Source organism: Salmo trutta, chromosome 18, assembly GCF_901001165.1.
Source record: "Salmo trutta chromosome 18, fSalTru1.1, whole genome shotgun sequence".
Classification (NCBI taxonomy): Eukaryota; Metazoa; Chordata; class Actinopteri; order Salmoniformes; family Salmonidae; genus Salmo; species Salmo trutta.
In genome coordinates this window covers 23083380-23106629 of record NC_042974.1, presented here as the reverse complement: position 1 = coordinate 23106629, position 23250 = coordinate 23083380, and the positions used below count along the sequence as shown (strand labels likewise).

Below are 23250 nucleotides of genomic sequence, written 5' to 3'. Positions count from 1 at the left end.
TATTTATAATGCCAGTCTACATTTTAGGAATAGCCTGTTGGTGCGTGCTGCACTAGCTGTAAATTAATTTATTTGGCACATCTTAGAGAATGATCTCCAGCTCAGGGCTCCAGCTATGTATTTGGTTTGCTAACTTACTAGCTTGCAAGATCAAGCTTCTTGGTTACAACAATCAATGCCGGTAATACCGTATACCCCGGTATGGTACAGGAACGGTATGAAAATCTTCAACCCTAATTTGAACCACCTTCAGTTCATCTTCCTCCCACCTATGTTTACTATGAAAACACATGCCACGGGAACTGAGAATATACACTGAATGTACAAAACATTAGGAACAGTGCTCTTTCCATGACAGACTATCCAGGTGAAAGCTATGATCCCTTATTGATGTCACTTGTTACATCCACTTCAATCAGTGTAGATGAAGGGGAGGATACCTTGAGACATGGATTGTTTTAAGCCTTGAGACATGGATTGTGTATGTGAGCCATTCCGAGGATGAATGGGCAGAACAAAAGATGTAAGTGCCTTTGAACAGAGTATGGTAGTAAGTGCCAGGCACACCTGGTTTGAGTGTGTCAAGAACTGAAACGCTGCTGGGTTTTTCACATAAGTTTCCCGTGTGTCTCAAGAATGGTCCACCACACAAAGGACATTCAGCTAACTTGACACAACCGTGGGAAGCATTGGAGTCAACATGGGCCAGCATCCCTTTGGAACAGTTTCGAAACCTTGTAGTCCATTACCTGACAAATTGAGGCTGTTCTGAGTGCAAAAGGGGGTGCAACTCAATATTAGGAAGGTGTAGGCTGTGGTGCTAATGAATGCTTTTTGTGTTTCAGGTACATAACAGCTTTAACCGATTCTGAGGAAGAAGAGCAGATTGAGGCTGAGGGTCAGAGTCCGTATGAAGTGACTGTGATTGAGCCTTTGAATGAGTTCTCAGCCCTTCTGGATAGGGTGGACGCTCTACACGACGGCAGCGATGGAGACAAGAGGGAGTGCCTCCGCACCATGCTGGATAAGAGGGAGCAGGTGGGCCACATCAACCAACTGTCCAAGTCTTGAGTTTCGATGTCCTAGGGCTAGTAGATATCTGTTTTTGTTATAAATCACAGCAGTAGCAGACATGGGTTCACATAGTATTTGCTTTCTTTCAAAAAATGTCCCATGCGCTTGATTGAGCTTGCTTTGGTTTGCTTGGTGCAATGCAACAAATTGAATAGTTCCAAAAGAGCAAATCTTGCCCATCTGGCACTGTAGACAGGCCTAATCCAAAGGTGCTTACAGTATTTGAAAGAAAGCAAATACTATTTGAATCCAGGTTGGCGCAGAAGAGCGCCTAGTTAAACCCTGCCTCCAAATAAACGTCAATAATATGAAGTTTGACACTGACACCTCTTTTCTTCAGTTTGGACAGAACACTACGTTCTTATGGCGACTAGTTCGGGCCTACGTGGATGTTCATGACGTCACTGCCAACCTAGAGCAAAAGAAGACCCATGCAGAGACTGGTAATAAACCACATACTGACCCTTGATCCTTTTACCAAAGATTAGGGTTATACAATTCCAGAAGCTTTCCGAAAATGCCCAGGTTTTTATTTCCCCAAAATCCTAAGTTTTTCAGAAATCCCCCAATTCTGAGGTTTGTGTCCAGAAATGTGCATCCATAACAGAGCTCCTAGCAGCTCCTGGTATTGGAGCCATGTAAGGTAATTTGCACAGCTGGTTCTGCAGGCCACCCAGTTGTTGGCATTGTCCACTTCTCGGAGTGGCCTGAAAGTAGTCCTGAACTGAATGACACCTGGAAAACTAACCCAGTTGGCATGAAACTCTAGTATCCATACTATGACCTCAGTCAGCCAGTCTGAGATCTGGCCACAGAGCGAATTGGGAAGGATCTGAGTTTTGGCTACATTTTTGAGAATGTGTCTTCTGTCACCCGAAGGCTTATGATGAAGTACTCACAACTATATGTGCATCACCAATAATGCACGATGAACAATTGACAGGGTCAATTCCTCCATATTAAATGATCTTAAGGAATAAGACAGTTGTGTGTGGGCTTATTTCCCCCCCATGCAATCCATCCAGCATGTTCTCATTCTTAGTTTGGCCAAAACAACACTACATATAACTGATCTTTTCAGATGTGCAGTATAGTATGACGTAATGCTGTGGTCAAAACAGAAACCTCTCTAAAATAGCTTCTATAAAAGGCAATAAATAATGATGTGTTCTCTTTGAACACACAAACCATAATGTTTCTACTATACAGCTGTGATTGCATGCACCACTTCCAAGTGAACAGAGGTGTTCCCTCCCCCAAAAGTTTTTTTTAATGCGTTATGCTTGCATGCTTTTCTTTTTTTTTCCTTTGCCAAATACTCCATCCCCTGCATTGCTTGTTAGCAAAGTTACAACTCTCAACGCTCTTTGCATGTCTTGTGTAACACTGTAACTAGTCTCTCGTTGCCATACCACAAATCATATCATTGTCATGCCTCCCTCTGAGATTTTTTTGTATTGCAAAAATGGTTTGAATAGTCCACTGGCTCCCAGCAGCAAGATTTCAGTTGGATGTTACATTTCAAGAACCCTCCCCCACATGCCCGTAGAAGAGGTGCTGTGTGTTATGTGCGTCACTATTTTCCGTAGGACACAGTTTGTAGATTTGTTACGTGTGCTAGTTATCAAGTGTGGCTAACTGCGATTTATATTTATTGAAAGTGGATTACGCTGGTAAAGTCAAACATCACAACACGTTCTAAACTGCTCTGGTGACACGCACACTTTTTGCCTTGTCTCCATTCATCCACATGGTTGCGCTTTGCTGCCACTGAAAAAATCGTGCCCATTTTTTTAAATTTTTTTTATTTTTTGTAAGGACCCAAAAACAGGCACTGGAGGACCTATTCAAGTAAGTAAATATATTTTGAAAAGTAGGTTAACTGAGCTGCTAACTAGCTAACTTTACACACTGTTTAGCTAAGTTAATTAAATGTCAGCAGCAAGCTAACGTTCTATTACCTAGCTATCTTGATGTAATAATTGTTTTTCATTTACAGTCTCCAAATGCATTTGTAGATAACATCCATGGAAGAGGGTGAAATTGTAGCTCCAGCTGTCAGTGAAGGGAGAGCTTAGGCAACTGGATAGGGCAGGTGACTTTGTGGGAGGACATTATGAAAAGTTTACAGATCCAGTTACAGTACTAGAGTGAAACTTTGAGGACAGAGATACTGTAATACCAACATAATATTCAGTGATGTATTATGAAACCTGTTTTCTTTTATGTTTTCTGTCCTCAAATATGGAGCACTGTGAAAGCCTGTGTTTGCAGATGAAGCGAGAAGTCCCAATGAATGTCCCAAGAGAGAAATGGTGCATATCCATACAGGATCTACCCCAGTGTTTTACCCAAAAGGCTCAGACTTTTCGGTTTTCATCTACACTTGCTGCCACCCGTGTCTCACTGGGCCATGGCTCCGGCAGACCTGCTCTCACTTGGGGCCAAAGCCGGGCCACTGGTATTTTTCATTTTGCATTTACATTATTATTTTTTATTTCACCTTTATTTAACCAGGTGGGCTAGTTGAGAACAAGTTCTCATTTGCAACTGCGACCTGGCCAGGATAAAGCATAGCAATTCGACACATACAACAACACAGTTACACATGGAATAAACAAAACATAGTCAATAATACAGTAGAACAAAAGAAAACAAAAAGTCTATATACAGTGAGTGAAAATGAGGTAAGTTAAGGCAATAAATAGGCCGTGGTGGCGAAGTAATTACAATATAGCAATTAAACACTGGAATGGTAGATGTGCAGAAGATGAATGTGCAAGTAGAGATACTGGGGTGTAAAGGAGCAAGATAAATAAATACAGTATGGGGATGAGGTAGATAGATGGGCTGTTTACAGATGGGCTATGTACAGGTGCAGTGATCTGTGAGCTGCTCTGACAGCTGGTGCTTAAAGCTAGTGAGGGAGATATGAGTCTCCAGCTTCAGAGATTTTTGCAGTTCGTTCCAGTCATTGGCAGCAGAGAACTGGAAGGAAAGACGACCAAAGGAGGAATTGGCTTTGGGGGTGACCAGTGAGATATACCTGCTGGAACGCGTGCTACGAGTGGGTGCTGCTATGGTGACCAGTGAGCTGAGATAAGGCGGGGCTTTACCTAGCAGAGACTTGTAGATAACCTGTAGTCAGTGGGTTTGGCGACAAGTATGAAGCGAGGGCCAACCAACGAGAGCGTACAAGTCGCAATGGTGGGTAGTGTATGGGGCTTTGGCGACAAAACGGATGGAACTGTGATAGACTGCATCCAGTTTGTTGAGTAGAGTGTTGGAGGCTATTTTATAGATGACATCACCGAAGTCGAGGATCGGTAGGATGGTCAGTTTTACAAGGGTATGTTTGGCAGCATGAGTGAAGGATGCTTTGATGCGATATAGGAAGCCGATTCTAGATTTAATTTTGGATTGGAGATGCTTAATGTGAGTCTGGAAGGAGAGTTTACAGTTTACAGATGCTGGACGGGCGAGCAGGTGCGGGCAGTGATTGGTTGTATAGCATGCATTTAGTTTTACTTGCGTTTAAGAGCAGTTGGAGGCCATGGAAGGAGAGTTGTATGTCATTGAAGCTCATCTGGAGGTTAGTTAACAGTGTCCAAAGAAGGGCCAGAAGTATACAGAATGGTGTCATCTGCGTAGAGGTGGATCAGAGAATCATCAACAGCAACATCATTAATGTGTACAGAGAAAAGAGTCGGCCCGAGAATTGAACCCTGTGGCACACCCATAGACTGCCAGAGGTCCGGACAACAGGCCCTCCGATTTGACACACTGAACTCTGTCTGAGAAGTAGTTGGTAAACCAGGCGAGGCAATCATTTGAGAAACCAAGGCTACTGAGTCTGCCGATGAGGATGTGGTGATTGACAGAGTCGAAAGCCTTGGCCAGGTTGATGAATACGGCTGCACAGTAATGTCTCTTATCGATGGCGGTTATGATGTCGTTTAAGACCTTGAGCGTGGCTGAGGTGCACCCATGACCAGCTCTGAAACCAGATTGCATCGCGGAGAAGGTACGGTGAGATTCAAAATGGTCGGTAATCTGTTTGTTAACTTGGCTTTCGAAGACCTTAGAAAGACAGGGTAGGATAGATATAGGTCTGTAGCAGTTTGGGTCTAGAGTGTCACCCCCTTTGAAGAGGGGGATGACTGCGGCAGCTTTCCAATATTTGGGAATCTCAGGCGATACAAAAGAGAGGGTTACAGGCTAGTAATAGGGATCGCAACAATTTCTGCAGATAATTTTAGAAAGAGAGGGTCCAGATTGTCTAGTCTGGCTGATTTGTATGGGTCCAGATTTTGCAGCTCTTTCACAACATCAGCTATCTGGTTTTGGGTGAAGGAGAAATGGTGGTGACTTTGGCGGGTTGCTGTGCAGGGTGCCGGGCAGTTGACCGGGGTAAGGGTAGCCAGGTGGAAAGCATGGCCAGCCGTAGAGAAATGCTTATTGAAATTCTCAACTATAGTGGATTAATCGGTGGTAACAGTGTTTCCTAGCCTCAGAGCAGTGGGCAGCTAGGAGGAGGTGCTCTTATTCTCCATGGACTTTACAGTGTCCCAGAACTTTTTTGAGTTGGTACTACAGGATGCAAATTTCTGTTTGAAAAAGCTAGCCTTAGCTTTTCTAACTGCCTGTGTATATTTGTTCCTAACTTCCATGAAAAGTTGCATATCACGGGGGCTATTCGATGCTAATGCAGAACGCCACAGGATGTTTTTGTGCTGGTCAAGGGCAGACAGGTCTGGAGTGAACCAAGGACTATCTCTATTCCTAGTTCAACATTTTTTGAGTGGGGCATGCTTATTTAAGATGGTGAGGAAGGCACTTTTAAAGAATAGCCAAGCATTATCTACTGACGGGATGAGGTCAATGTCATTCCAGGATACCCCGGCCAGGTCGATTAGAAAGGCCTGCTCGCAGAAGTGTTTTAGGGAGCGTTTGACAGTGATGAGGGGTGGTCGTTTGGTCGCAGACCCATTACGGATGCAGGCAATGAGGCAGTGATCGCTGAGATCTTGATTGAAAACAGCAGAGGTGTATTTGGTGGGCGAGTTAGTTAGGATGACATCTATGAGGGTGCCCGTGTTTACGGATATGGGGTTCTACCTGGTAGGTTCATTGATAATTTGTGTGAGATTGAGGGCATCAAGCTTAGATTGTAGGATGGCCGGAGTGTTAAGCATGTCCCAGTTTAGGTCACCTAGTAGCACGAGCTCAGAAGATAGATGGGGGGCAATCAATTCACATATGGTATCGAGGGCACAGCTGGGGGCAGAGGGAGGTCTATAGCAAGCGGCAACAGTGAGAGACTTGTTTCTGGAAAGGTGAATTTTAAGTAGAAGCTCGAATTGTTTGGGTACAGACTTGGATAGTAATGCAGAACTCTGCAGGCTATCTTTGCAGTAGATTGCAACACCGCCCCCTTTGGCAGTTCTATCTTGGTGGAAAATGTTATAGTTAGCGATGGAGATTTCAGGGTTTTTGGTGGTTTTCCTAAATCAGGATTCAGACACGGCTAAAACATCCGGGTTGGCAGAGTGTGCTAAAGCAGTGAGTAAAACAAACTTAGGGAGTAGGCTTCTAATGTTAACATGCATGAAACCAAGGCTTTTACGGTTACAGAAGTCAACAAATGAGAGTACCTGGGGAGTGGGAGTGGAGCTAGGCACTGCAGGACCTGGATTAACCTCCACATCACCAGAGGAGAAGTAGGATAAAGGTACGGCTAAAGGCTATACGATCTGGCCGTCTAGCACGTTCGGAACAGAGAGTAAAAGGAGTAGGTTTCTGGGCACGATAGCATAGATTCAAGCCATGGTGTACAGAGAAAAGTAAGGTAGGATGTGAGTACATTGGAGGTAAACCTAGGCATTGAGTAATGATGAGAGGGATATAGTCTCTAGAGACGTTTAAACCAGGTGATGTCAACGCATATGTAGGAGATGGAACAACATGGTTGGTTAAGGCATATTGAGCAGGGCTTGAGGCTCTACAGTGAAATAAGACAGTAATCACTAACCAGGACAGTAATGGACAAGGCATATTGATATTAGAGAGAGACATGCGTAGCCAAGTGAACATATGGGTCCAGTGAGTGGTTGGGCTGACTGGGGACACGGCGATTCAGGCAGTTAGCAGGCCGATGCTAACAGTTAGTAGGCCGGGGCTAAACAAGCTAGCAGTTAGCAGACTGGGGCTGGCAATCTAGCAGTTAGCAGACCGGGTTAGCAAGCAAGCAGTTGTCAGACTGGGGCTAGCAGTTAGCAGACTGGGGCAGGCAAGCTAGCAGTTAACAGACCAGGGCTAGCAAGTTAGCCTTTGGGGGACGCCGTGATGGGGGTAAGTCTGTTTTTGCCTCTTCGTGCGGTGACGTCGATAGACCAGTCATGGAATTAGTAGGGTTCCAAGTAGCTCTAGGTAGCTAGTAGGCCGCGGTTAGCAGAATGGGCCTTCAGCGGACGTCGCGCCTGAGGGGCCTGTTGGAATCCTCGGGCAGATTATGTCAGTATTCCAGTCGTAGAGGATCGGTTGGGTTCCGTGCCCCGTACCGGCAGTAGAAGGGATCCGGATATTGTAGCCCAGGAGTGGGCTTCGGTGGTAGCACAGGAGCCCGGGCTGGGCTTGCTTCAGGCTAATTGGTGCTTTCTCCGGGATGGAAACGCTAGCCAGGAGTAGTCACCCGGGATTGCGGTTAGCTAGTTGTGAAGATCCAGATAAAAATGTTCAGAGTTTGCGGTAGGAATCCGGGGATATGGGGAAAAAAATACTAATAGGTCCGTTATGCTCTGGTTTGAGTCACGTTGTTCGAACTGGCGAGAGCTTTCCGAGCTAAAGGTTAGCTGATGACCAGTAGCAATGGTTTGCTGACTGAAGCTGGTAGGTAGTTAGCTGGCTAGCTTCAGTTGAGGGATTCCAGATCCGAAGTAAATAGAAATACTTTAGGAAAAAACACTGATCCACGCCACATTGGGTGAGGCTGGTTGCAGGAGAGTATTTAGAAGTTGAGGTTTAGGAAAATATTTTTAAAAGATATGCGAAGAAAAAGATGTAAAAAGATATACAAGGGACAAGACAGGACAAAGACGTCTGACTGCTACGCCATCTTAGATTCACATTCATAACAATGGCTAACTGTGAACTTGAACACCTTCTCACAAAGCAACTTTGAATACCAGCAGTATTTTTGTATAGAACATTTGCTAACATGGGTTATATGTGTCGGCCTACATATGTTAGCACGTTGTAAACAAAAATACAGTTAAAACATCACACACACAATGTATAAACCGATTTATAATTGGAGCAGTCCAACCCTTGTTGGTGTGCAGGGTTCTGTTTTAGCCCATCAATAATGAGTTGATAATCAAGTGTGCTATTGCTGGGCTGGAACAGAAGTCTGCTCACAAAGTTGCAGTCCAGTTGGTCGAGCATGGTGTTTGCAACGCCAGCATGATGTGTGCAATGCCAGAGTTGTGGGTTCGATTCCCACGGGGGTCCAGTACAAAAAAAAAATGCATGAAATGAAATGTATGCATTCACTGCTGTAAGTCGCTCTGGATAAGAGCATCTGCTAAATGACAAAAATTTTAAAATGCAAAATTTTACAATTTAGATCAGGGATCAGTGGAGCAAGGTTGGCCACCGCTGGTATGGAGTTCTTTTGTTAACCTGAAATGATGCTTTAGTTATAATTGCCTACTTATTACTACTCAATTATCTATTGTTTAGACTAAGATGTCTAATCCTTACATACGAGTTATCTTATTTGTACATTTTGTAGTGAAGTGTTGGTTCTTTTGAAGTGAAGTGTTTAAACTTGTTTTAGTTGTTAAACTATTATTCAAAATGTCAATATTGATCAATCACAATCCTGCAATAAAGAGGGGAAGTGGTTCTGTCTTTTGTTTCTGTGTTGTATTCTCAAATTAAAATGTCCTTTTTGTCTAGTTGTAAGATCTAGTTGATGTTATTCTTTAACACAGACCCCAAAGCAAATCAGGGGGAGGAAAATAGGTTTATTCAAAGAGGATAAATCATAGATGTTATGCTGAGAGGTAAATGGAGGTTCCTTCCCAGTCCTTAGTGATTCTCTCCTGTGGTTCTCGCCAGTGAACAAAGGGACAGGATGTAGTTTATAACCCAGCCCTAGCCTGTGGTTGACCAATTAGAATGCCTTCCAATAAAACTGGGCCAATGGCCAGTATCCTATTTCAGGTTGAATATTTATCTTCAAAATATTCTTATCTCCAATATGTTTAATTTGATTGTCGTTGTCTCAGTGTATCAGCTATCTCAATGAATTTTTAATCATATGGCATAAACACTGAGTGTACAAAATTAGGAACAGTTTGCCTTCATTATATTACAGAAAAACTTTATTGACCTGAAATTAGTATTGAATGTAGGTAAAACTAAGTATGTTCTCTAGAGTCCATAAAAATAACTGATGATTAAGCATATGAACAGTGCATTCGGAAAGTATTCAAAGTACTCCTTCACTTTTTCCACATTTTGGTATGTTAGCTTTATTAAAAAAATCCTCAATCTACACACAATACCCCATAATGACAAAGCAAAAACGGGGTTTTAGACATCTTTGCAAATGTATAAAAAAAATTAAACAAATCAAATTTACATAAGTGTTCAGACCCTTTACTCAGTACACAGCGATTACAGCCTCTAATCTTGTGTATGACGCTTGACACGCCTGTATTTGGGGAGTTTCTCCCATTCCTCTCTTCAGATCCTCTCAAGCTTTGTCAGGTTGGATGGGGAGTGTCAATGCACAGCTATTTTCAGGTCTCTCCAGAGATGTTAGATAATAGTTCAAGTTCGGCCTCTGGCTGGGCCACTCAAGGACATTCAGAGACTTGTCCCGAAGCCACTCCTGCGTTATCTTGGCTGTGTGCTTAGGGTCGTTGTCCTATTGGAAGGTAAACCTTCACCCCAGCCTGAGGTCCTGATCGCTCTGGAGCAGGTTTTCATCAAGGATCTCTCTATACTTTGCTCTGTTCTACTTTCCTTCAATCCTGACGAGTCTCCCAGTCCCTGCCTCTGAAAAACATCTCCACAGCATGATGCTGCCACCATGCTTCACCATAGGGATGGTATTGGCCAGGTGATGAGCGGTGCCTGGTTTCCTCAACACGTGATGCTTGGCATTCAGGCCAAAGAGTTCAATCTTGGTTTCAAAACCAGAGAATCCTTTAGGTGCCTTTTGGCAAACTCCAAGCAGGCTGTCATGTGCCTTTTTACTGAGGAGTGGCTTCCATCTGGCCACTCTACCATAAAGGCATGATTGGTGGAGTGCTGCAGAGATCGTTGTCCTTCTGGAAGGTTCTCCCATTTCCACAGAGGAACCTTGGAACTTTGTCAGAGTGGCCATTGGTTCTTGGTCACCTCCCTGAACAAGGCAATTCTTCCCCGATTTCTCAGTTTGGCTGGGTGGCCAGCTCTAGGAAGAGTCTTGGTGGTTCCAAACTTCTTCCATTTAAGAATGATGGAGGCCATTGTGTTCTTGGGGACCTTCAATGCTGCAGACATTTTTTTGGTACCCTTCCTCAGATCTGTGCCTCGACACAATCCTGTCTCGGCGCTCTACGAACAATTGCTTCGACCTCATGGCTTCCTTTTTGCTCTGACATGCACTGTCAACTGTGGGACCTTTATATAGACAGGTGTGTGCCTTTCCAAATCATGTCCAATCAATTGAATTTACCACAGGTGGACTCCAATGAAGTTGTAGAAACATCTCAAGGATGATCAATGGAAACAGGATGCACCTGAGCTCAATTTCGTGTCTCATAGCAAAGGGTCTAAATATTTGTATATCATGTATTTCTGTTTTTTATTTTTAATACATTTGCAAATTCATAATCTGTTTTCGCTTTGTCATTATGGGGTATTGTGTGTAGATTGATAAAAACAATAGTGTGTAGATTGATAAGTAAGTTAATACATTTTTGAATAAGGCTGTAACGTAACAAAATGTGGAAGAAGCTTACAAATATCTGGGCATCTGAATAGATGAAAAGCTGTCTAAAAAGCTTATTGATGAGTTAGTAAAAAGCTTATTGATGAGTTAGTAAAAAAGCTAAGAGTAGAAATGTACTTATTCTATAGAAATAGGTCCTGCCTCTCGCTAAATAGTAGAAAGCATATTATTCAGTCAACGTTCCTTTCGGTCCTAGACTGGCGACATCATCTATATACAGTTGAAGTCGGAAGTTTACGTACACTTAGGTTGGAGTCATTTAAAACTCGTTTTTCAACCACTCCACTAATTTGTTGTTAAACTATAGTTTTGGCAAGTTGGTTAGGACATCTACTTTGTGCATGACAAGTAATTTTTCCAACAGTTGTTTGCAGACAGATTATTTCACTTATAATTCCCTGTATCACAATTCCAGTGGGTCAGAAGTTTACATACACTAAGTTGACTGGGTCTTTAAACAGCTTGGAAAATTCCAGAAAGTGATGTCATGGCTTTAGAAGCTTCTGATAGGCTAATTGACATTATTTGAGTAAATTGGAGGTGTACATGTGGATGTATTTCAAGGCCTACCTTCAAACTCAGTGCCTCTTTGCTTGACATCATGGGAAAATCAAAAGAAATCAGCCAAGACCTCCAGAAAAAAAAATTGTAGATCACAAGTCTGGTTCATCCTTGGAAGCAATTTCCAAACGCCTGAAGGTACCACGTACATCTGTACAAACAATAGTACGCAAGTATAAACACCATGGGACCACGCAGCCGTCATACCGCTCAGGAAGGAGATGCGTTCTGTCTCCTAGAGATGAATGTACTTTGGTGCAAAAAGTGAAAGTCAATCCCAGAACAACAGCAAAGGACCTTGTGAAGATGGTGGAGGAAACGGGAACAAAAGTATCTATATCCACAGTAAAACGAGTCCTATATCGACATAACCTGAAAGGCCGCTCAGCAAGGAAGAAGCCACTGCTCCAAAACCGCCATAAAAAAGCCAGACTATGGTTTGCAACTGCACATGCGGACAAAGATCGTATTTTTTGGAGAAATGTCCTCTGGTCTGTTGAAACAAAAATACTTTTACATTACATTTTAGTCATTTAGCAGACGCTCTTATCCAGAGCGACTTACACCAGTGAATGCATACATTTCATACATTTTGTTTTTCTTCTACGTACTGGTCCCCTGTGGGAATCGAACCCACAACACTGGCGTTGCAAACACCATGCTCTACCAACTGAGCCACACGGGACCACACAAAATAGAACTGTTTGTCCATAATGACCATCATTATGTTTGTAGGAAAAGGGGGGAGGCTTGCAAGCCGAGGAACACCATCCCAACTGTGAAGCACAGGGGTGGCAGCATCATGTTGTAGGGGTGCTTTGCTGCAGGGGGGACTGGTGCACTTCACAAAATAGATGGTATCATGAGGAAAGAAAATTATGTGGATATATTGAAGCAACATCTCAAGACATCAGTCAGGAAGTTAAAGCTTGGTTGCAAATGGGTCTTCCAAATGGACAATGACCCCAAACACACTTCCAAAAATGTGGCAAAATGGCTTATTGGAGTGGCCATCACAAAGTGCTGACCTCAATCCTATAGCAAATTTGTGGGCAGAACTGAAAAAGCATGTGAGAGCAAGGAGGCCTACAAACCTGACGCAGTTACACCAGCTCTGTCAGGAGGAATTGGCTAAAATTCACCCAACTTATTGTGGGAAGCTTGTGGAAGGCTACCTGAAACGTTTGACCCAAGTTAAAATAATTTAAAGCAACGCTACCAAATACTCAATGAGTGTATGTAAACTTCTGACCTGCTGGGAATGTGATGAATGAAATAAAAGCTGAAATAAATCAATCTCCTATTATTCTGACATTTCACATTCTTAAAATAAAGTGGTGATCCTAACTGACCTGAGATGGGATTTTTACTAGGATTAAATGTCTGGAATTGTGAAAAACTGAGTTTAAATGTATTTGGCCAAGGTGTATGTAAACTTCCGACTTCAACTGTATTTTGATTTGTTTCACACTTTTTTGGTTACCAGCAGTATAACTGGCTTTGAGGTCCAGAGTTGAGTTTGAGGGAGATGAACAGTACATGTTTGCTTTCTGTATCACTGACTCTGGACAAGCTAGATACTGGGCTGTTTTTATTAACATATTGTTGGCTTTATAATTGTGAGGAATGGAACTAGCTAGTAGCTAATGGTAGTTAAAATCAGCAAAAAAAGAAATGTCCTCTCACTGTCATCTGTGTTTATTTTCAGCAAACTTAACATGTGTAAATATTTGTATGAACATAAGATTCAACAACTGAGACATAAACTGAACAAGTTCTACAGACGTGTGACTAACAGAAATGGACTGGTGTGTTCCTGAACAAAGTAACAGTCAGTATCTGGTGTGGGCACCAGCTGCATTAAGTACTGTAGTGCATCTCCTCATGGACTGATTTGCCACTTCATGCTGTGAGATGTTACCCCACTTTTCCACCAAGGCACCTGCAAGTTCCCGGACATTTCTGGGGGGAATGGCCCTAGCCCTCACCCTCCGATCCAACAGGTCCCAGACATGCTCAATGGGATTGAGATCCGGGCGCTTCACTGGCAATGGCAGAACACTGATATTCCTGTCTTGCAGGAAATCACGCATAGAACGAGTAGTATGGCTGGTGGCATTGTCATGCTGGAGGGTCATGCCAGAATGAGCCTGTAGGAAGGGTACCACATGAGGGAGGAGGATGTCTTCCTTGTAAAGCACAGCGTTTAGATTACCTGCAATGACAACAACCTCAGTCCAATGACGCTGTGACACACCGCCCCAGACCATGACGGACCCTCTGCCTCAAAATCGATCCCGCTCCAGAGTACAGGCCTCAGTGTAACGCTCATTCATTTGACGATAAACGCGAATCCGATCATCACCCCTGCTGAGTCAATACCGCGACTCCTCATTAAAGAGCACTTTTTGCCAGTCCTGTCTGGTCCAGCGACGGTAAGTTTGTGCCCATAGGCGATGTTGTTGCCGGTGATGTCTGGTGAGGACCTGCCTTACAACAGGCCTACAAGCCCTCAGGCCAGTCTCTCAGCCTATTGCGGACAGTCTGAGCACTGATGGAGGGATTGTGTGTTCCTGGTGTAACTCGGGCAGTTGTTGTTGCCATCCTGTACCTGTCCCGCAGGTGTGATGTTCAGATGTACCGATCCTGTGCAGGTGTTGTTGCACGTGGTCTGCCACTGCGAGGACGATCAGCTGTGCGTCCTGTCTCCCTGTAGCGCTGTCTTAGGTGTCTCACAGTACAGACATTGAAATGTATTGCCCTGGCCACATCTGCAGTCCTCATGCTTCCTTGCAGCATGCCTAAGGCACGTTCCGCAAATGAGCAGGGACCCTGGGCATCTTTCTTGCTTTTTCAGAGTCAGTAGAAAGGCCTCTTTAGTGACTTACATTTTCATAACTGTGACCATAATTGCCTACCGTCTGTTAAGCTGTTAGTGTCTTAACGATCGTTCCACAGGTGCATGTTCATTAATTGTTTATGGTTCATTGAACAAGCATGGGAAACGGTGTTTAAACCCTTTACAATGAAGATTTTTACGAATTATCTTTGAAAGACAGGGATGTTTTTTTTTTTGCTGAGTTTAGTTATACCGATGTAGCATACAAGGTTATCTGACTTTTCTCAAAACTAACTTCATTGTGGCTAGCTACTTCTTGTCCCTCATGCTAGCCTGCACAGCCAAATAATCACTCCAGCATTGTATACCATTTCTCCCCTCTTGCTGCAGCTTTGCTGTGAAAACATTTTAGAACGTTTGCAGCACATTGGTTTTCTCACCCGTGCTTATTTGGTTAACATTTTTTGTTGCTGCTACGGCACTAGTCTGGTGAGCACCCTTGGCGCTCTGCCCAAGCAAAGCGTGATTTGTTTGACGTGTTGTGAGGCGTCACTGGGTTTCAACCAATCTAGCTTATTTCTGCCATTGAACTTCCCCTGGCTTCTAGTGATGGGAAGTTTGGCTCTTTTTACTGACTTTTTGACTCGTTAAGTCAAAATAAATATTTTGACTAATTTCGTTCATTTGAGTCCAGAGCACGCAGGACCCCCTACCAACAAACTATTAACTGAAAACTCGAAAGAGTCATGATTCTACAAGCCTCTCTTTTTCATGTTGTTCACCATGAGCAGAAAGGAAGAGGCGAAGTGAGAGGTTTCACTCTCGCCGAAATCTGTCCAAAATAAGTCCAATGCCTTTCTAGGGGTTTATTTTGGACCTAAGCTTGTCGCCTGCTTTGACGCTTTTGGGACAACGACTCCCATTTGTTAGGGCGGAGAGGGGCTTGGTGAAGCTGTCATTTCTGACTGAGACTTGTAAAAGTATGCTTTAAACAATGTACATTTGTTAATTGCTAGGCATACAAATCAGATTATTGATACATTTGAACCGAGGTCTAGTTGTGGCCGCAAATGGACTACATTGTGAACGACTCTTGGTGGAATGCATTGCTTGACTGTCATGAGGCTGATAAGCACAATATCATTCGCAAACTGCAGTAACCCAAATGATTTGTGTTCGAGTTCATTGAGCAAAGGCTGTGTGCTTGTTTTGGTTCTACAAAGATTTCTCGATAACGTTCAATAATAAATTAATTGCATTCGTTCTTGCGCCATGCAATCAATTATCAGTTCTTCTCTATGCTGCCTGCAGCATGATCTTTTTTTCCTGCGCTCATACAGTGCATTATTCAGACCCTTTTACTTTTTCCACATTTTGTTACGTTAAAGCCTTAATTGGGTTAAATACACATTTTTACTACTCAATCTACACACAATACCCCATAATGACAAGGCAAAAACAGGTTTTTAGAAATGTAAAAAATAAACACACACCTTATTTATATAAGTATTCAGACCCTGATATGAGACTCGAAATTGAGGTCAGGTACATCCTGTTTCCATTGATCGTCCTTAAGATGTTTCTACTACTTGATTTGGAGTCCACCTGTGGTAAATTCAATTGATTGGACATGATTTGGAAAGGCACACACCTGTCTATATAATGTGCCACAGTTGACTGCATGTCAGAGCAAAAACCAAGCCGTGAGGTCACAGGAATTGTCCGTAGAGCTCCGAGACAGGATTGTGTCGAAGCACAGATCTGGGGAAGGACACCCAACAACAACAAAAAGCTGGGGCATTGAAGGTCCCCAAGAACACAGTGGCCTCCATTATTCTTAAATAGAAGAAGTCTGGAACCACCAAGACTTCTTGGAACCAGCCGCCCGGCCAAACTCAGCAATCGAAGGGGAAGGGCCTTGGTCAGGGAGGTGACCAAGAACCCGATGGTCACAGGTACAGATTTCCTCTGTGGAGATGTTGTCCTTTTGGAATGTTCTCCTGTCTCTGCAGCACTCCACCAATCAGGCCTTTATGGTAAAGTGGCCAGATGGAAGCCTCTCCTCAGTAAAAGACACATGACAACCTGCTTGGAGTTTGCCAAAAGGCACCTAAAGACTCTCAGACCATGAGAAACAAGATTCTCTGGTCTCATGAAACTTAGATTAAACTCTTTGTCCTGAGTGCCAAGTGTCACGTCTGGAGGAACCTGGCACCATCCCTACGGTGAAGCATGGTGGTGGCAGCATCATGCTGTGGAGATGTTTTTCAGTGGCATGGACTGGGAGACAAGTCAGGATCGAGGCAAAGATGAACGGAGCAAAGTACAGAGATACTTGATGAAAACCTTATCCAGAGCGCTCAGGACCTCAGACTTTGGCAAAGGTTCACCTTCCAACAGGACAATGACCCTAAGCACACAGCCAAGTCAACACAGGAGTGGCTTCGGGACAAGTCTCTGAATGTCCTTGAGTGGCCCAGCCAGAGGCCGGACTTGAACACAATCGAACATCTCTGGAGAGACCTGAAAATAGCTGTGCAGCAATGCTCCCCTTCCAACCTGACCGAGCTTGAGAGGATCTACAGAGAAGAATGGGAGGAACTCCACAAATACAATTTTATCAATTTTAGAATAATGCTGTGACGTAACAAAATGTGTAAAAAGTCTGAATACTTTCCCGAAGACACTGTATATATGCCTAATACATTTGTATATACTGTATATGACGTGAACAAACATGTGCTTCCGGTATTGTGTATACTGAGCTCGTGTTCTCCTGCAGTAGCTTTATTCATGTCCTTTTTCTCTCTCCTCAGGGAAGAAAGTTGGCGAGGAAGCCGTAAAGCTGAACCCAATGTGTGCCGAAAGTCATCAGTGGTGAGTCTTTTTCACTCTAGCCATACACTACACGTACATCATCTTAAACCTATGTTCCAATCCTAGATGGGAAACTCAATTAGTTTGTAACCCTAAAGTTATGTAACTTATGGCTTGGTACTATGTCAATTTATCCACTCAAATCCCAAAGAGTGAATGTTCTTACCTCTCCTTGCATGTCCACTCCATTGATTGCATGTATTTTAGCCTCAATGTTGTTAGCATGAGTACATTTGACTCAGCCCTGAAAGTGAGTCACTCACTTCCTCCAACACCCATCTATGACCTCATTGGCTGTGTAGTGTGTACTATGCACACACCCACATTTCCAGACATGTACAAGCACATTGAAGTGAACTAGGTAAACAGAGGCTAGTGTTAAAACCTACTTGAGGTGTGTGTGTGTGTGTGTGTGTTTAACTATACTTGTGGGGACTTTGAAGTCCCCAGAAGATTAGTAAACAAACAAAAAAAATTACACATTTTCTGGCTTTTGTTAGTCCCCACATGGTCAAATGCTATTTCTAGGGTGTTTAACGTTAAGGTTAAAATTGCATTCAATATATTATTATTTATTCCAGTCTTTTACCATAATAATTTTCGGAGTGGACACGTTGTTTGCAGAGCCACAACCTATGCTACACTTGTGAGAAACACGTTTTAGTTTATTTAGTTCCATTTACGAGTTTTGTCAATTTAGTCATTGTCTTTTGGAGCGCTCCTGTCAATGTTGAGTAAGGATGCCCACATTGACATAGGGCCTACAGGCTACTTGGCCTACGTGCAAATGTAGGCATATAAATGTGCCCATTTGTGGATGTAATAGTATTTATGATTGGCTTAACGCACCACCACTAATAAGCTGTGGAGCTTCATTTTTCACCACAAACAGCAAGCAAACAAAGTCTGTTTTTACATCCACTGAGAATGACAATAGTTCCTCAATGTATTTGAAAAATCTTTCCAGCTCTCTCCTTTAAGATAACTACTCAGCGTGAAGGGAAAAAATGTCATGCTCTTATCCAGTGGAAACATCATAAAATGATTACTTCTTATCCCTTGCTCAAATAGCCTACAGCTGTGTCTGTCCCGGAGCTCACTGGTGCTGGAAACTCTGAGGGCCAGAATATTTTATACAATGTTGAAAGTTTGCTAGCACAGCTTCTGGCCAGACCCAAGTTAATAGTTGATACAATGTTTCAAGTTGCATACAGGCCATGCATAGCCATAGGGCGGTGCACAATTGGCCCAGCGTCATCCGGGTTTAGCTGGGGTAGGTTGTTATTGTAAATACGAATTTGTTCTTAACTGACTTGCCTAGTTAAATAAAATACAAAATTGCCAATGTGATTTCTAGGATATTATTTTATTTATTTTTTATTTTACTTGCAGGCTGCAATTGTTTTATTTGTTGGCTTTATAGGCAATTTTTACATCGTTGGCAATGGCAATAGAAGTTACTTTTTAGGTTTGTCATTTTCATTTAGATTTGGATAAAACATTTATTAACCACATGATGAATGAATCTGTTCCACAAAAATGTGCATATGAAGATAAATTGGCATTCCACATGAGAAAGGTTGCCGACTCCTTGTGCAACCTATAACCAGCAACTTCAGGAGAGTAATGGCAAAATGTGCGAAAGCCAGTAGGAGCGGGAGGAGAATAGTTGGGTTGGGTTAGGTTTTTTTTTTTTCTTCTTCTTCTGGTTACCTTGATCTCTACAGTGCCTTGCAAATGTATCCCCCTTTGAGTTTTTTTCCTAATTTTTTTCCTAATTTGTTGCATTACAACCTGTAATTTGAATGGATTTTTATTTGGATTTCATGTAATGGACATATACAAAATAGTCCAAATTGGTGAAGTGAAATTAAAAAAAAAAAATATATATATATATATATATATATATATATATATATATATATATATATATATTTATATTTTTATATATATTTTTATATATATTTTTATATATATATATATATATAAAATATATATATTTTTTTTTTCAATAAAAAATAAATAAAATAAAAACTGAAAAGTGGTGCGTGCATATGTATTCACCCCCTTTGCTATGAAGCCCCTAAATAAGATTTGGTGCAACAAATTACCTTCAGAAGTCACATAATTAGTTAGATTGCACAGAGGTGGATTTTATTTAAGTGTCACATGATCTCAGTATAATACACCTGTTCTGAAAGGCCCCAGGTTTGCAACACCACTAAACAAGGGGCACCACCAAGCAAGCAGCACCATGAAGAGCAAGGAGCTCTCCAAACAGGTCAGGGACAAAATTGTGGAGACGTACAGATCAGGGTTGGGTTATAAAAAAATATCATAAACTTTGAACATCCCACGGAGCACCATTACATAATTAAAAAATGTAAAGAATATGGCACCACAACAAACATGCCAAGTGAAGGCCACCCACAAAAACCCACAGACCAGGCAAGGAGAGCATTAATCAGTCAACAAAGAGACCAAAGATAACCCTGAAGGAGCTGCAAAGCTCGACAGCGGAGATTAGAGTATCTGTACATTGGATCACTTTAAGCCGTACACTCCACAGAGCTGGGTTTTATAGAAGAGTGGCCAGAAAAAAAGCCATTACTTAAAAAAATAACCAAACCCATTTGGTGTTCGCCAAAAGGCATGTGGGAGACTCCCCAAAAATATGAAAGAAGGTACTCTGGTCAAATGAAACTAAAATGTAGCTTTTTGGCCATCAAGGAAAACGCTATGTCTGGCACAAACCCAACACCTCTCATCACCCCAAGAATTCCATCCCCACAGTGAAGCATGGTGGCATCATCATGCTCTGCGGATGTTTTTCATCGGTAGGGACTGGTCAGAGTTGAAGGAATGGTGCTAAATACAGGGAAATTCTTGAGGGAAACCTGTTTGTCTTCCAAAGATTTAATAAGACTGGGATGGAGGTTCACCTTCCAGCAGGACAATGACCCTAAGCATACTGCTAAAGCAACACTCGAGTGGTTTAAGGGGAAACATTTAAATGTCTTGGAATGGCCTAGTCAAAGCCCAGACCTCAATCCAATTGAGAATCTGTGGTTTGACTTAGATTGCCGTACACCAGCGAAACCCATCCAACTTGAAGGAGCTGGAGCAGTTTTGCCTTGAAGAATGGGCAAAACTCACAGTGGCTAGATGTGCCAAGCTTATGGAGACATACCCAAAGAGACTTGCAGCTGTAATTGCTGCAAAAGGTGGTTCTACAAAGTATTGACTTTGGGGGGTGAATAGTTATGCACTCTCAAGTTTTCGTCTTATTTCTTGCTTGTTTCACAATAAAAAAAAATTTGCATCGTCAAAGTGGTAGGCATGTTGTGTAAATAAAATGATACAAACCCCCCAAATATCAATTTTAATTCCCAGTTGTAAAGCAACAAAATAGGACAAATTCCAAGGGGGGTGAATACTTTCGCAAGCCACTGTAGCTCCCTCTTGAGTAATGTGTCTTATTTCATCAAAGAGTGCGCTTAAATCATCAGACAAGCTCAATGCATATGTAGTTGATTTTATTAAAACTCGTAGGGTGTGTCTATATATGGAAAAATGTTGACCAATCGATTGTTCGAAAGAACTGACGACTTTCGGTCGACCAAGATTTATTTTTGTCGGTCACAGCTATAGATTTATGGAAGGCTTTCCTCTCTCTTTAACAGCTGTGTGTCCCTGGAGATTTATCCCAGATTCAAGGTTGTGTTTGTTAGGCACCAAATGGAAGAAAACAGATTTGAAACCGAACTAGTCCTGGTATGGGAAGAGATGGTCATGTACAGTAGCACGAAGGAATAGAACTGTGATCAGAACCACCCTTTGAACGGCACACACCTAGGACTCGAGCAATACTATTTCCGACCCACTCAACTGATGTGTGAATCAGTCATGGATGAATTTATATCCAATTAATCTTTTTAGTTAGTACAAGGCCTGAAACTTGCAATAGGACTTGCCCATGACAGAGGTTCAGAAGCCTCTGGTTTTGGGTGAGTGACAGAGTAGCCCTGCAGCTGTCCCTAGAACAGTGACTCATGCCTTCTTGGGCTGCAGTGTGTGGCAGGAATGTTGTCCTTACAAGCATCTAGTTTTAGAGTGCCTTGCAATCCCTGCCAGGTAAAATAGGACAAGGCCTATCATCACTCTACTGATTCAAAAAGGAACCACTCAGGAAAATTCTCAGGTACTACATATTGATTTGATTTAAGATTGTGTGTGTGTCCTCGTTATGCTGCCAAAGCACACAAGGCCATGACAGGAGATTGTCTGACTTGTGTGAACTAAACTTGATGATAACCAACAGTACCTTCAGAAGGTATTCACACCACTTGACTTTTTGTTGTTACAGCCTGAATTTTAAATTGATTTAATTACACTTTGGATGGTGTAGCAATAACCCAGTCAATACAAAAATACAGGCTTCCATCCTAACTCAGTTGCCTCAGAGGAAGGAAACCGCTCAGAGATTTCACCATGAGGCCAATGGTGACTTTAAAACAGTTAGTTTAATGGCTGTGATAGGAGACAACTGAGGATGGATCAACATTGTAGTTACTCCATAATACTAACCTAAATGACAGAGTGAAATGAAGAAAGCCTGTACAAAATACTAATATTCCAAAACATCCATCCTGTTTGCAATAAGGCACAATAGTAAAACTGCAAAATGTGGCAAAGAAATTAACTTCATGTCCTGAATACAAAGCGTTATGTTTGGGGCAAACATCACTGAGTACCACTCTTAATATGTTCAAGCATGGGGGTGGCTTCATCATGTTATTGGTATGCTTGTCCTTGGCAAGAACTAGGGATTTTGGGGGGGTTAAAAATACATGGAATAGAGCTAAGCACAAAATCCTAGAAAGAAACCTGGTTCCGTCTGCTTTCCAACAGACACTTGGAGACACAGACACCTTTCAGCAGGACAATTACCTAAAACACAAGACTAAATTTACACTGGAGTTGTTTACCAAGATGACATTCAATGTTTCTGAGTGGCCTAGTTACAGTTTTGACTTAAATCGGCTTGAAAGTCTATGGCAAGACTTGAAAATGGCTGTTTAGCAATAATCAACAACCAACTTGACATGGCTTGAAGAATTTAAAGAATAATGTGCAAATATTGTACAATCCAGGTGTGCAAAGCTAATGGACTTATCCAGAAAGACTTACAGCTGTAATCGCTGCCAAAGGTGATTCTAACATGTATTGACTCAGGAGTGTGAATTATGTTATGTAAATTAGATATTTCTGCATTTCATTCAATAAATTTGCAAAAATTTCTTAACATGTTTTCACTGTCATTATGGGGTATTGTGTGTCGATGGGTGAGACAAAAATATCTAGTTAATCAATTTTGAATTCAGGCTGTAACACAAAATGTGAAGGCACACAGTGAGCTCAAAGTATTGGGACAGTGACACATTTGTTCTTTTGGCTCTACTCAAGCACTTTGGATTTGAAATTATACAATGACAGGTTAAAGTGCAGACTGCCAGCTTTAACTTTAGGGGTGACCCGTTTAGAAATTACTGCACTTTTTGTACATAGTCCCCGTGTTTTAGGGGTCCAAAAGTATTGGGACAAATTCACTTGTGTATTAAAGTAGTCAAAAGTGTAGTATTTGGTCCCATATTCATAGCATGCAATGACTATATCAAACTTGTGACTCTACAAATTTGTTGGATGCATTTACTGTTTTTTGGGGTTATTTCCAATTTATTTTATGCCCAATAGAAATTCATGTTAAATAATGTACTGTGTCCCTTTTGGAGTCACTCTTATAAATACAAATATGTTTTTAAACACTTCTACATGAATGTGGATGCTACCATGATTACGGATAATCCTGAATGAATTGTGAATAATGATGAGT

General features: G+C 42.1%; 1 protein-coding gene across 3 annotated transcripts in view; it reads left to right on the top strand.

The window, feature by feature from the left end:
• The window catches only part of LOC115153035 (regulator of microtubule dynamics protein 2), a 95919-nt gene that overhangs the window by 37848 nt on the left and 34821 nt on the right, over nt 1–23250 (top strand). For all 3 annotated transcript variants that reach the window (XM_029698049.1, XM_029698048.1, XM_029698050.1), the window contains exons 3-5: nt 846–1038; nt 1415–1517; nt 17297–17357. In XM_029698049.1, coding sequence (XP_029553909.1) covers nt 846–1038; nt 1415–1517; nt 17297–17357 — 357 coding nt within the window. The remainder of the gene's footprint in view (nt 1–845; nt 1039–1414; nt 1518–17296; nt 17358–23250) is intronic.